The sequence below is a fragment of the Neoarius graeffei genome, chromosome 21, assembly GCF_027579695.1.
Source record: "Neoarius graeffei isolate fNeoGra1 chromosome 21, fNeoGra1.pri, whole genome shotgun sequence".
NCBI lineage: Eukaryota > Metazoa > Chordata > Actinopteri > Siluriformes > Ariidae > Neoarius > Neoarius graeffei.
In genome coordinates this window covers 45,047,614-45,062,678 of record NC_083589.1, presented here as the reverse complement: position 1 = coordinate 45,062,678, position 15,065 = coordinate 45,047,614, and the positions used below count along the sequence as shown (strand labels likewise).

At 40.7% G+C, this 15,065-nt stretch overlaps 1 protein-coding gene across 5 annotated transcripts in view; it reads left to right on the top strand.

The window, feature by feature from the left end:
• Positions 1–275: 275 nt before the first annotated feature.
• The window catches only part of tfec (transcription factor EC), a 68,333-nt gene continuing 53,543 nt past the window's right edge, over positions 276–15,065 (top strand). For 2 of the 5 annotated variants that reach the window (XM_060903203.1, XM_060903202.1), the window contains exons 1-2: positions 276–358; positions 1,388–1,473. In XM_060903203.1, coding sequence (XP_060759186.1) covers positions 1,411–1,473 — 63 coding nt within the window. In that variant the 5' untranslated portion in view covers positions 276–358; positions 1,388–1,410. Of the gene's footprint in view, positions 359–1,387; positions 1,474–10,889; positions 10,928–15,065 lie in introns of those variants that run through there. The other 3 variants (XM_060903209.1, XM_060903208.1, XM_060903204.1) reach the window with 3 other exon arrangements.

Genomic DNA, 15,065 nt, shown 5'->3' with positions numbered 1-15,065 from the left:
GATAAGGATGTAAAAAAACCATTAAAAAAACATGCAGTAACATTACATTCTCAGTTTCTTTGAATTCTGGAAATACTAATGTATTTTTTATCAAGACAATTAATTTTGTTGTGCAATTTAAAAAACAAAACAAAAACAATGACAAGTCACTTTTTTCTGCTTTAAATTTGGATTGGACCATATAGAAGATGCTGGCGTAGAAACTTCCCTTTGCACTCAGTTACAAAGCCTGAAAAGAGGAAACAAATAAAGCTTTATATCCGACTATGTCTTAGCGGCGAATACTAAAATATCTAAAAAGACCAGTGTCTCACTGACAGGAAAAGACTCTATTCATCAGACCTACTGTCACAGACAGGTAAGAACATTTTCATCACACAAATCAGGCAAACTACAGAGGAACTGCATCATGATTTCCCTCTTGACTTTAGCACACAAGGATATCACAGCCAAATCTATCAGCGTTATTATCAGCTAGTTATACAACACAGGTCAAGGAAAAGGACCGTGCTATGTGACTGCTATGCAATTAAAGGATTTATTTATTGCTGTAAACATCAAGTTTCCTATTTAAGTAGAAAAACTGAATCAGCCATTTCAAGACATTATAAAAGCTTTGTTGTTGTTTTTAAATGGGTTTGAAAAATACAAGGTATTTGCATATCCTGTCCTGATAACATGACCATGACATAACCGAAGTTGACTGATGTAATAACCACATCCAATCACTATTCCTATGTCCTTCATAATGCATAAAATTATTCAGCATGAGCATTTAAATAACTCATTACACTTTACACCTCAGTAGACTTATAAACCACTTTGGTATCAAATGTAGTATAAATGAAGAAAGAGAAAATAGGAATAAATATTGAATATTAAGGAAAATTGATATTTTCATGTATGTCTGACATTCATAAACAAATAAAATGTGAAGTAACAATACTCACATCAGCAGACTGTATAAACTTAGTTACTGCAATTATGTGAAAATGTCCGTGTATTAGCGATACTTGTGTATGTTTTAATACAGATAATATTAAGATAGATAAGAAAATATAAACTGAAGTTTTGAATAATATTTTATGGTAGCACTTTATATTAAGGTTCCCTTAAAGGACATTATTTCAGCTTCACTGTATGTAACATCAACAAAGTAACTAATACTTGTATTAAAGTATTTTAATACAAGTACCTTTCAGATTTTTCAAGTGTAGGTCATAAAAAGAATTTTCCCTGACACCCAGTTATTTTTGTTTAATGGACCAAAAGCTGATGAATTTGAATCACAGACTTCCAATTTTTGGAGTTTTTTTAAAATAGAACAATTAATGAATTTAGAGCCATGTGGCCCTAAATTCTCCGCTATTTTTTCCTGCTTCACCAGGACCCAATTCAAGATACTACGTCATGCAACACATGGTGGGCTTTCCCTGTTCACGCAAGGCATTGTGGGATACATATTTGAAACAGGTGAGAAAAATGGAGGACATGAGTGTGTGAATGAAACGTGAAAGACCGACGACAGTAACGGAAAGTGAGAAGAAAAGACATTATGTTGTGAAGGAAAGGAAATGCAGCACCAAACTAATAAATATCGGCGGTCAGCGAGCACCTCGGTGTGATCAGCTGTTCGTTTAGCGACAGAATGTTGTAACTGTCAGTGCACGCTCAAAGGTAAACCTGTAAATGGCAGTAATGCAACACTGTGGATGCCAGCTGCCGTAAAACCCAAAAGAAGAAGATAAACCTGCGCATGCGCACACGGACTTCCTCTGTCTGCTTGACTGCACAAAGCGAGCGATTTCATGCACATTATTTCCTAGGGAATCCCTTCAAATTAAATAACTTCCCAACTACAGAATGGCCTATTTTTTTTTTTTTAGATATTACAGAAATAAACATATATCACAAGGACCAAATTGCAGAGGGAACTAAATTTCACCGATTTTATTAAATTGAAAGGCCGTCTAGCTTTAACTGATTAAAAAAAAGAACAAAATAAGCAACACCTGCATTAAGCATTAATGTTCATCCCATCATTGAGTAAAATTAAACCCACAAAATATGTTAATCAACATGTTTTTTAACTGGAAAAATTCGGAGATGAGGCTGAAATGCAAGTTCCAATATTAATACAAGGTTCGGTAAAATATGACATTATCCATAGTTATTTCTATGGATGTATTTTTAGTCATGGATTGATTAATCAGTCAATGCAGGTGTATTTAGTTAATAATTAAAGAAGCTTCAATTAATAAAAGCGTTAAGACACACACATACAGTGACACGTGAAGATGCATAATAAGAAAAATGCCATTTTTATTCTCTATATTGTTGAGTGAAACCTAGTATGGATTATAGCATATTTTGTTGTTAGTGTGTCTACAGGAATTCCTGGTTCTGAGATTGTTTTCGTGCATGTGAAACCACAGAATGACACAGCAAAAAAAAGTTTCCAATAAAGGATGCTTCCTCTTTTAGGTGTCATCCGATATTTTGCTTGAAACCCATATGTTCAGGAAATGTATTGTGGTAATCATAGGGTTTTGCATCGATAGATGGGTGATAGAGTGATATACTGAACTGCAATGGGCACTTAGGATAAGATACACAACTGAAAGGAAATGAAATCACATAGTTAAAATAAATGTTTAATAAAAGCAGAAGTTATAGCAAAATGAAGAAACGTTTTCTTGCAATGAGAATGAAGTTGGAAGGGTGCTGAGTTTTGTTGGAAATCAAAGCCACAAGACGGACGGAGACTGACTGCAAATGCATATGGAATATTTGTTGCTGTAAACAAATTAGAAAATTAGGGAAACTAAGTCGGGAGGATATAAGGAGGAAGGGAACAATTTAAAGATGCTCTGGGGATGTAAAAGCTCATCATCAATCAGTTTGAAGGTGATGCGTTTATCAGAACCAGGGGTCAGAAACCAGAATATGAGCTGAGCCCGGCTTTATGTGAACACCAAAAGGAGCTGAGTTGCAGGAAATCATTTGATGAAACCTTAACTTATAGAAAAATAATCATAATACCAATACTGATATCATGGCTGCTTACACTGCTTTAAAGAGAAATTTTTTCATTTCAAAATTATTTTCCCTCTAGTCATGGCAATTGTTAACTGCTGTATTTGATTGTGAAAAATATGTTCACATTGCTAGTCTAAAGGCTTTCCTTTATTGTGTACCTTTTCCAGAAAACACTCTGAAGGTATTTTGAACTTGTAGTTATTGTTGTTAGGTAAATTAAGCCCTTAGGACAGAATTTATTTTAATCACATTTACACAAAACAGTAGAGGACAGCAGGGAGACTTGGGAAAAGTTTTCAGCTTTTGTAGATTGTGTGAAATTCTTTACACGTAGCGTCACGCTCATATTGCATTAGAGAGGATTTACTATACTCTCTGACCACAGCATTAGTTTCTCAGCTTGTCACATATACTGGTTTTCAGGCGTCACTTTTTCTGTCATTATTTTTTGCAGGGAAACATGAGACACTGAGGGGAGACATGAAACATTATGTTGGGAGACTTGGGACATAATGGGGAGACATGGAACAAAAATAAAATACCTAGGCCTACATGTTTAATTTTTATTTATTATTATAAACTTGTAACATATGAACTGGGTGAACACACAATGCTGGTACATTGATAGAAAAATATCAGTTTACCCAAAATCTCACTTGACAAAACAGAGCCATTCTCAAGAAGGAACGAAATAAGCTTAATCCTCATGCAGGTACAGTCCCACATTTTTAACAACAATAAAAAAAAATTATTTGTAAACCACAAGAAAAAAAAAACTGTAACATGAATTGTCCCAACTCTCCTCATCTGGCCATTCTGGGAAAACAAACAAACAAACAAACAAAACCTTAAATGTTTTTCCCCAGAATCTAAGTGTAATAAATAATACGGTAAGTCTACGCTACATACTTTAATTCCTAACAAATCCCCAATTCGCCAGCAACATTACACCATAGAATGGAGGTTGAGGTGGGGCAACATCTAACTTCTGATGTAATCTAAAACCTGATTGGTTGAAATTAATTTATGGGAATACAAACTGTCCCAAGTTCCAAGTCTCCCCACTCTCCCCCTTTCTAAAGCTCCCAGCTTTTGGCCATATAGTGTACAACCCCGATTCCAAAAAAGTTGGGACAAAGTACAAATTGTAAATAAAAACGGAATGCAATGATGTGGAAGTTTCAAAATTCCATATTTTATTCAGAATAGAACATAGATGACATATCAAATGTTTAAACTGAGAAAATGTATCATTTAAAGAGAAAAATTAGGTGATTTTAAATGTCATGACAACAACACATCTCAAAAAAGTTGGGACAAGGCCATGTTTCCCACTGTGAGACATCCCCTTTTCTCTTTACAACAGTCTGTAAACGTCTGGGGACTGAGGAGACAAGTTGCTCAAGTTTAGGGATAGGAATGTTAACCCATTCTTGTCTAATGTAGGATTCTAGTTGCTCAACTGTCTTAGGTCTTTTTTGTCGTATCTTCCGTTTTATGATGCGCCAAATGTTTTCTATGGGTGAAAGATCTGGACTGCAGGGTGGCCAGTTCAGTACCCGGACCCTTCTTCTACGCAGCCATGATGCTGTAATTGATGCAGTATGTGGTTTGGCATTGTCATGTTGGAAAATGCAAGGTCTTCCCTGAAAGAGACGTCGTCTGGATGGGAGCATATGTTGCTCTAGAACCTGGATATACCTTTCAGCATTGATGGTGTCTTTCCAGATGTGTAAGCTGCCCATGCCACACGCACTAATGCAACCCCATACCATCAGAGATGCAGGCTTCTGAACTGAGTGCTGATAACAACTTGGGTCGTCCTTCTCCTCTTTAGTCTGAATGACACGGCGTCCCTGATTTCCATAAAGAACTTCAAATTTTGATTCGTCTGACCACAGAACAGTTTTCCACTTTGCCACAGTCCATTTTAAATGAGCCTTGGCCCAGAGAAGACATCTGCGCTTCTGGATCATGTTTAGATACGGCTTCTTCTTTGAACTATAGAGTTTTAGCTGGCAACGGCGGATGGCACGGTGAATTGTGTTCACAGATAATGTTGTCTGGAAATATTCCTGAGCCCATTTTGTGATTTCCAATACAGAAGCATGCCTGTATGTGATGCAGTGCCGTCTAAGGGCCCGAAGATCACGGGCACCCAGTATGGTTTTCCGGCCTTGACCCTTACGCACAGAGATTCTTCCAGATTCTCTGAATCTTTTGATGATATTATACACTGTAGATGATGATATGTTCAAACTCTTTGCAATTTTACACTGTCGAACTCCTTTCTGATATTGCTCCACTATTTGTCGGCGCAGAATTAGGGGGATTGGTGATCCTCTTCCCATCTTTACTTCTGAGAGCCGCTGCCACTCCAAGATGCTCTTTTTATACCCAGTCATGTTAATGACCTATTGCCAATTGACCTAATGAGTTGCAGTTTGGTCTTCCAGCTGTTCCTTTTTTGTACCTTTAACTTTTCCAGCCTCTTATTGACCCTGTCCCAACTTTTTTGAGATGTGTTGCTGTCATGAAATTTCAAATGAGCCAATATTTGGGATGAAATTTCAAAATGTCTCACTTTCGACATTGATATGTTGTCTATGTTCTATTGTGAATACAATATCAGTTTTTGAGATTTGTAAATTATTGAATTCCGTTTTTATTTACAATTTGTACTTTGTCCCAACTTTTTTGGAATCGGGGTTGTACATAATACATAGCTGTCCTCCTATGATTATAAAATGGGTTAACCTTATAATCATAGAACAACAATTATATATTATATACACTATATGGCCAAAAGTATGTGGACACCTGACCATCACACCCATATGTGCTTGTTGAACATCCCATTCCAGATGTAGTCCCCCTTTGCTGTTGAAATAACTTCCACTGGGAAGGCTTTTCACTAGATTTTGAAGCGTAGCTGTGGAAATTTGTGCTCATTCAGTCCCAAGAACATTGGTGAGATCAGGCTGTTATCAGATGAGGATGCCTGGGACACAGACAGTGCTCCAATTCATCCCAAAGGTATTCAGTGGGGCTCTGTGCAGGCCATTTTGAGTTCTTCCTTGGCAAACCATGTCTTTTTGTGTACTGGGGAATTGTCATACTGGAAGAGATTTGGGCCCCGTAGTTCCAGTGAAGGGGAATTGTGCTACAGCATACAAAAACATTCAAGAAAATTGTGTGCTTCCAACTTTCTGGTAACAGTTTGGGGAATAACTATATATGGATGTGATGATCAGTTGTCCATATACATTTGGCCATGTACCGTAGTATATCACTCTGGTCTGATTCAGCAGAGCTACGGTACGCATAAAAGCTTGGCTAAACAGAAACTTTCTTCCCCTTGATCATGCTTAATGATTGCTCTGTGAAACCAAAAAAAAGTCACTGGTGTAAATCTTGACACTGGTACAGCTTTGTTAGTAAATGTAAGTAAAAATCATCATCTGAGAAACAGCCAAATTACGAAAATATAAGAAACTGTACATGGCACTGACAAAATAGTCCATGCTTTCATGGTGTCCCATTTGGACTATTGTAAAATGTTGCTGGCTGGTCACCCTGCTAGTTCTTTGCATTTTTCAGTGCATTTCAGAACGCAGCAGCCTGAATCCTTACCAGGAAAAGAAAATCAGTCAAATATAGGTTTTATTGTCATTCATTCATGCCACACAGTCACATGTAATGTCTCATCTCATCTCATTATCTCTAGCCGCTTTATCCTTCTATAGGGTCGCAGGCAAGCTGGAGCCTATCCCAGCTGACTACGGGCGAAAGGCGGGGTACACCCTGGACAAGTCGCCAGGTCATCACAGGGCTGACACATAGACACAGACAACCATTCACGCTCACATTCACACCTACGGTCAATTTAGAGTCACCAGTTAACCTAACCTGCATGTCTTTGGACTGTGGGGGAAACCGGAGCACCCGGGGGAAACCCATGCAAACACGGGGAGAACATGCAAACTCCACACAGAAAGGCCCTCGCTGGCCACGGGGCTTGAACCCGGACCTTCTTGCTGTGAGGCGACAGCGCTAACCACTACACCACCGTGCCGCCCAGTCACATGTAATGTGTTAATGTTAATGTTAATGTTTTAGGGTCCAGATGGAGAATGGCTATGACAATCACAACAGTTCTCGCTGCATTATCCATCCATCCATCCATCCATCCATCCATCCATCCATTATCTGTAGTTGCTTATTCTGTTCTACAGGGTCGTAGGCAAGCTGGAGCCTATCCCAGCTTACTATGGGCGAGAGGCGGGGTACACCCTGGACAAGTCGCCAGGTTATCGCAGGGCTGACACAGAGACAAACAACCATTCATACTGCACTGCATTATTATTTTTATTATTATTATGAAGAGAACACAGTACGACTTGCACTGGAAGTCTGTGGACACTGACTCACTTCCTGTGACCTTAGGTGTCCAGAACATCCATCCATCCATTATCTGTAGCCGCTTATCCTGTTCTACAGGGTCGCAGGCAAGCTGGAGCCTATCCCAGCTGACTACGGGCGAAAGGCGGGGTACACCCTGGACAAGTCGCCAGATCATCGTAGGGCTGACACATAGACACAGACAACCATTCACGCTCACACCTACGGTCAATTTAGAGTCACCAGTTAACCTAACCTGCATGTCTTTGGACTGTGGGGGAAACCGGAGCACCCAGAGGAAACCCACGCGGACACGGGGAGAACATGCAAACTCCGCACAGAAAGGCCCTCGTCGACCGCTGGGCTCGAACCCAGGACCTTCTTGCTGTGAGGCGACAGCGCTAACCACTACACCACCGTGCCGTCTATCTATCTATCTATCTATCTATCTATCTATCTATCTATCTATCTATCTATCTATCTATCTATCTAGTTTTCTAGCAGTAATATTGGAGGAGATAGAAAGAATGAGTTCATGTATAGCCAGGGAGATTTTTGGATCAAGAACACTAGCCCATACAGTAGCTTGGTGTTACTGGTGTCTGAGGTATCGTGTATAGTGTAGAATGGTTGAGTGGAGAGCTGACACAAGAGTCGTGGGCACTGGTGTTGAAGTGTATTTGCTGTAGTTTGTGTAGGAAGGCATGAGCCACATGTAGGCGTGCATTGTGTGGCATTACAGAAAATCAGCACTGATTCAGACATTGTTGACTGTCATTGCACAATTTCCTCAAATCCTCCCTTTCCCACCAAAACGTCATACTCAAATACAGAACCATTATTCTCAATATTATTATGGCAATCGACATTATTGGTCCGAGTTTCAACTTTTTCTTGCTCAACACAACTGAATCAGATCTTAAAAGTGTTTGTTAATCAGCTGATGAGTTAAAACAGACGTTACTCCCCTTATCCATTCAGTTTGCATACACGTGAATTTCTGTGCTGTTGCTTTGTTACTCAGGGGGTATTAATCGTTTAAGATAGTCAATCCAGACAACAGACCTCACAGTAGTGTCTGAGAGACAGAACACCATTTACAATAAGTGTTTAGAATTTAGTGACCTCTTGTGGTAGGAGGAGATACAGCACTTAAACTACAAGGCCAGAGAATTTGCACTTCATCCCAACCCAGCTAAGTTCACAAAGGGCATGGGCTGGAAATCTCGGCAACTGCACTCAGACTTCCTATTGCTTAATAACAGGGAGGGATGTGTGAATTGCCTCATTGACGGTGGCTGGCTCTGGTGTATTGGTGCACTTGTATGGAGTACTATCCCAGTGACGTGCTGATGAAGGAGCTCTTCATGCGCTCCATTGCCGAGTGATGGCTTAAGAGTGGGACGTCTTGCTACACACAGAGTTCAGCCACAAGTGAGGCTCGGTTCACTTCATCCAATCAGGGGCAGCGACAGGGTTTAGCACAAGGTGAGGCGCTGCTCACCCTTGACCAATCAGAAATGACATTGAAAGGGTTGTCTGTTTGCTATTCGCCGCTCTCAGCAGCAGGCAAGTGGCCATGCTCTGTCCTATTTTCTGCCGAGGGGCTCAAGAGGGGCACTGGCCTGACACACACACACACACACACACACACACACACACACACACACACACACTTCACTATATCCATGCCCATCTAAATGAACCTATCAATAATCCTGAGCTTTTGCAACATTGGCGGCAATGTGGCCAGCATCACCAAGAAAACAAACAAACAAACAAACAAACAAACAAACAAACCCAACAACAACAAAAAAATGTCTTGAGTGATTCTCAAAAAAAAAATCATCATAAACAGAATTTTCACCTTTTTTGAGTCAGTTGGTGGTTTTAAATACGTTTTAAAGCATTTCAGCTACAAATACAGCATTTTTCAAAACTCTGAGCCCTGCATCTTACATTCATGCAGTTGGTGCTGAACAGATTACACATCAGCAGAACACTATATTACTAAAACATGATAGGAAAATGCAAATAAAAAAAGAATCAGATTATTTGTTAGTACAAATCGCAAAGTGTGTGCATTCACCTGGGCTGTTGAACTGAGTCAGAAATTTGACTATCGGAAATCTCATCTCATTATCTCTAGTCGCTTTATCCTGTTCTACAGGGTCGCAGGCAAGCTGGAGCCTATCCCAGCTGACTACGGGCGAGAGGTGGGGTACACCCTGGACAAGTCGTCAGGTCATCACAGGGCTGACACATAGACACAGACAACCATTCACACTCACATTCATACCTACGGTCAATTTAGAGTCACCAGTTAACCTAACCTGCATGTCTTTGGACTGTGGGGGAAAACGGAGCACCTGGAGGAAACCCACGCGGACACGGGGAGAACATGCAAACTCCGCACAGAAAGGCCCTCGCCGGCCACGGGGCTCGAACCCGGACCTTCTTGCTGTGAGGCGACAGCGCTAACCACTACGCCACCATGCTGCCACTATTGGAAATAATATCTGATAATAATCTCATCTCATCTCATTATCTCTAGCCGCTTTATCCTTCTACAGGGTCGCAGGCAAGCTGGAGCCTATCCCAGCTGACTACGGGCGAAAGGCGGGGTACACCCTGGACAAGTCGCCAGGTCATCACAGGGCTGACACATAGACACAGACAACCATTCACACTCACATTCACACCTACGGTCAATTTAGAGTCACCAGTTAACCTAACTTGCATGTCTTTGGACTGTGGGGGAAACCGGAGCACCCGGAGGAAACCCACGCGGACACGGGGAGAACATGCAAACTCCACACAGAAAGGCCCTTGCCGGCCCCGGGGCTCGAACCCAGGACCTTCTTGCTGTGAGGCGACAGCGCTAACCACTACACCACCGTGCCGCCTTCTGATAATAATAATATATAATAATAAATAATAGGCCATGATTTACTCTTATTTGTTTAACCAAAGTGTACTTGCTAAACCCTTTGTCTGAATGACAATTGATGTAGGAGTAGGGTCTAAATAATACTGTACATCACTTCTGGCATACTTTCTAAACAATTACAAGTATTTATTAATTTTACCTAATTTCTTTTTAGAATTTTGAAACTAAATCAAATCAAAATGGAAATAATTAAAGATCTTCAACAGGCAAACAGTGGAGTCACTTTAGCTGAATCTCAAATATTCAATTAAGTACGTAGTGCAGTGAGTGAACAGGAAGTCATATGGGATTCAGCCTAACTGTGTCTTTTAAATTTTGTAAAAAATATTCCTTATTCCAATCCACACATGATGAGTAGAAGATGGTCGATTTATTCATTTTTCATGATTTATACTTACATCAGGGGAACAGAAATATTACTGCTGGATAGTGTGAGAAGTGTACTGTAGGCAAGTTTCTGATAAACCTGTGACATTATCTCTTTGGGATTTCCTTTCAGAAAATACCACTTTCACTCTGGGCAATGTAACATTAAAGGTAATGTATTGATACATTACACAATACATTCAGATAATGTATCTGAATGTATTGTACAACTAAATATTTTAATTAATCACAATTTGAACAACACTAATAATATTAATAATGATGATAATGATGGCGGCACGGTGGTGTTGTGGTTAGCGCTGTCGCCTCACAGCAAGAAGGTTCTGGGTTCGAGCCCAGCGGCTGACGAGGGCCTTTCTGTGCGGAGTTTGCATGTTCTCCCCGTGTCCGTGTGGGTTTCCTCCGGGTGCTCTGGTTTCCCCCACAGTCCAAAGACATGCAGGTTAGGCTAATTGGTGGCTCTAAATTGACTGTAGGTGTGAATGTGAGTGTGAATGGTTGTTTGTCTCTATGTGTCAGTCCTGCGATGATCTGGTGACTTGTCCAGGGTGTACCCCGCCTTTCGCCCATAGTCAGCTGGGATAGGCTCCAGCTTGCCTGCGACCCTGCACAGGATAAGCGGCTACAGATAATGAATGGATGGATAATAATAATGATGATGCGCAATCACTCATAAAAATTACAATAAATATATGAAAATTACTGTGAATAAATAAACGCATATTTAATAATATAAAATATTTTTTAAATTGGATTTAAAATACAGTAGTTCACAAGCTGGCTTTCCTAGTGTTCTCTGGAACATTATAGTGGAGTTGAGGCACATTTTAAGAAACAATACCTTCTTCGCTGAGTTGTGATTGTCTGGATTAACAGTAGACCAGCCTCAGCTGAGTAAAATGCTCAGAGTGGGCTATAGTGGTTCAGGAGATCAACAATATATTTCAAAAGGTAAAGTCAGTGCAGCTTGAATAAATCTGTGTGAATGTGCACCGATTTTCTTTTCCTGGAAAGCAGGTGGATTGCTGTATTCTGAGCTACCTGAAATTTTGTTAAGGAGGCGGTCAGACAGTCAGAAAGCTTATCAGACAATATTCACTATTTTTATACATGTTACTTATATGGGAATCAAATGATAATCCAGCATCTATGGTTACACCTGGGTCCTTCTAAGAACAGGACCTCCATGTGTGTTCCTTTGGCTCAGTAAATGAAAGGTCAGACAAAGGCAGCCAGTGCAGCTCTGTTCAGAGCTCTGAGGGGCAAAAAGCAAAGAAGTACTGGCGAAAAGAGCAAATAAATGAGTGCTTCTATTTAAAAGGTCTACAACAAAGCATGGTGAGTGCCTGACAGACAGGTGAGAGCCAGAGCGAGGCAGAGAGAATGAGTGAGGGTACATAAGTGTGGTGTGTTTTGGCCAGGCCTGATGAGAGGAAAGAGCTAAGCTGAAAGGCTGGTGGGGAAGGACTGCGGCATCACACAGAGCTGTTTCTGACGAAAGCCTTTTAATGAGGCCCTTGGGGAAAGAAGAGCTCATCAGACTATAACTCATCCTGAGAGACCTCTCTCTCTCTCTCTCTCTCTCTCTCTCTCTCTCTCTCTCTCACACATACGCACACACACACACTGCGTCTCTGTTCTAACTCCGTGTCAGCCACACACACACACACACACACACACACACACACACACACACACACACACACACACACACGTGTTCCACTGCTGATACTAAAAGCATCCTGAGACTTGCTTACGTCATCATTTCCTTTATACAATCAATTACCTCTAGGCAGGTCCTTCAGTCATCTGGAGAGGTTTATTGCTCACAGTAAATCATTACTAGGCACAAATTTCCTCATTTTGGCCCCTGCTTGTCTCTAAGATCACTACATAATGGCATGCCAATAAAAATAATCAGTATACAAAAACTGTTACTAACCATAGAAAACACTGTTCTTGCACAATGAAGGGAAAGGGTTTTCGAACAGGCTGCACTTCCATAAGCCTCTTGTTAAAATGAGTTCCAAATATAAGCATTCACTGTTTCATCTCATCGTAAATAGCTTAAAATTTTTGACCTCTGCATCAGCCAACAAGTGCTGAATAAGAGAATAGGTGGCAGTGACAAAATCTATGTTTAGTGTCATTATCTTGTCGAGAGAGAGGCCTTGTTAGTTGATTACTCATACAAAATGCCTGCGTTGTTTATGAGGAATACAGAGTCTCTGGTTTATAAAAAAGCTTTCACAGAAATAATGGCTAACACTGGCTCAAGTCAAGTACAGACAGGAACAATTGTCTCAAACGGCACTGGCTAAAGCAGACACAGTTCCTAGGAATGTAGGACTCCTCCAAGCCATCATCAAATTTACCAGAGTCTTGAATCAGCATTTATACAGCACCAGCAATTCAAAATGCTGAAGGCAGAGAGAAAAAAAAAGACGATGGACAAGACAAAACTTAACAGTGGTTGCACTGATGAATCAAGATGAGGAGAGAAAATGCAAAAACTGCCAATTATCTCATGCATGAGGTAAAGGTGATGAAAGGTGATATTTGGACAGCTTCTTGTCAGCCTATTAAGCAGCTCTCTCCTCTCTCTTTACTCCTCTCTGATCTTTCTGTGAGCACTGGAGCCTAAGTTCTAGCTCCTCAGATTGGATGAAACTGTCCCACTATCACTTTGCTCTCATAATGGAGAGACATTATAATGACGAAGAAAGGGCAGCTGCAGTTCAGAGCTACAGTGTTCCATATCAACACAACTGCTCATCTGTAACTGGTTAGATGTCCATGTATGAAAGGATGGACGCTACATGACCCTGAATATAGCCTCTGTTGTTCAAACAAGTTCTGTGTAATTAGCAGATCATAAAACAGCCAGTGAGTTATAGCAAGGCCTTTGCATTACCTCACACATTCAGTTATCATGACCTGTGGGATTTGGAGAGGGTGTGATGTTCTGGTTCACTGTGGTCTGGCTTTTCCTTCAGAAGGGAGCTCTAGGTTTTCTCTGTCTCTCCATTGTCCCGCTTATATTCATTAGCCTTTCCCCATTCTGGACAAGTGGTCTGGATCAGACAAACACTATAAAGACACATTTTGGTTAAGCCAATTATGAGGCAAGGCCACATAGTGGAATGGCATGGGCCCAGTCACGCAACTCTCGCATAAAGAGGCCTGGAATGCCATCATACTCGAACATTTTCTGGCAGTGAAATACTGTACATCCCGACAAGATACTCAGTCATCAGTGTTGAACTGATTAGCGATTAGAGAACGCTCCAAGGGTCATCACAGGGCTGACACATAGACACAGACAACCATTCACACTCACATTCACACCTACGGTCAATTTAGAGTCGCCAGTTAACCTAACCTGCATGTCTTTGGACTGTGGGGGAAACCGGAGCACCCGGAGGAAACCCACACGGACACGGGGAGAACATGCAAACTCCGCACAGAAAGGCCCTCGCCGGCCACTGGGCTCGAACCCAGGACCTTCTTGCTGTGAAGCAACAGTGCTAACCACTACACCACCATGCCACCCAGATTTTGAACAATCCTGTATGCTCCTGTAGACTCTCGACCAAACCTGCCTGCTCTTGCAGACATTATTAACCAATCATGTATGCTCCTGTTGAAAGTTTGTCAAATCCTGCAGACTCTCACAGTTATTATTATTATTATTATTATTATTATTATTATTGCTCACTATAATTTATAATAAATGTAACTGGTCCTATTTGTCAAATTCTAAACAAATAAGTAACTTAAACCACAGTGACGCTGACCATAATAAAGCAGTTGCTGATGATGAATGAACAAAAGCAGTAAATACATCACACAATGCCATGCTCTCATGTTAAAGAATGTTTCCTTTTGGTGTCCTGCAAGTTTTATACTTGAACGTCCACAAGAAAGTAAAAACTGCATGCTCCCATCAAGGTCTACTCAGGTCCCGTGGGATCCTAATCCTGGCACACACTTCTAGCATAGGCCTTGAAGATTACAGATTACATATTACTGAAATACTGAATGTCATGCATCCTTTTTTCCCTCTATTAAATTAACTTCCCTGTCACTCTGAGCTGAAAGGCTGAAATTATTAAATGGGAGTTAACACTGCACAGGGAGTAAATGTGAGTGTTACCCTGGTGCTAGTTTACATTTCAAGTGATTCTGTGTCAGTCTAAAAAGAGAGTTTATTCGTAGCATGCGGTCTCTTATTTACTTTGCCACAAACTCAAAGAAAAGCAAAATAAATACACATTTGTAATCTAAT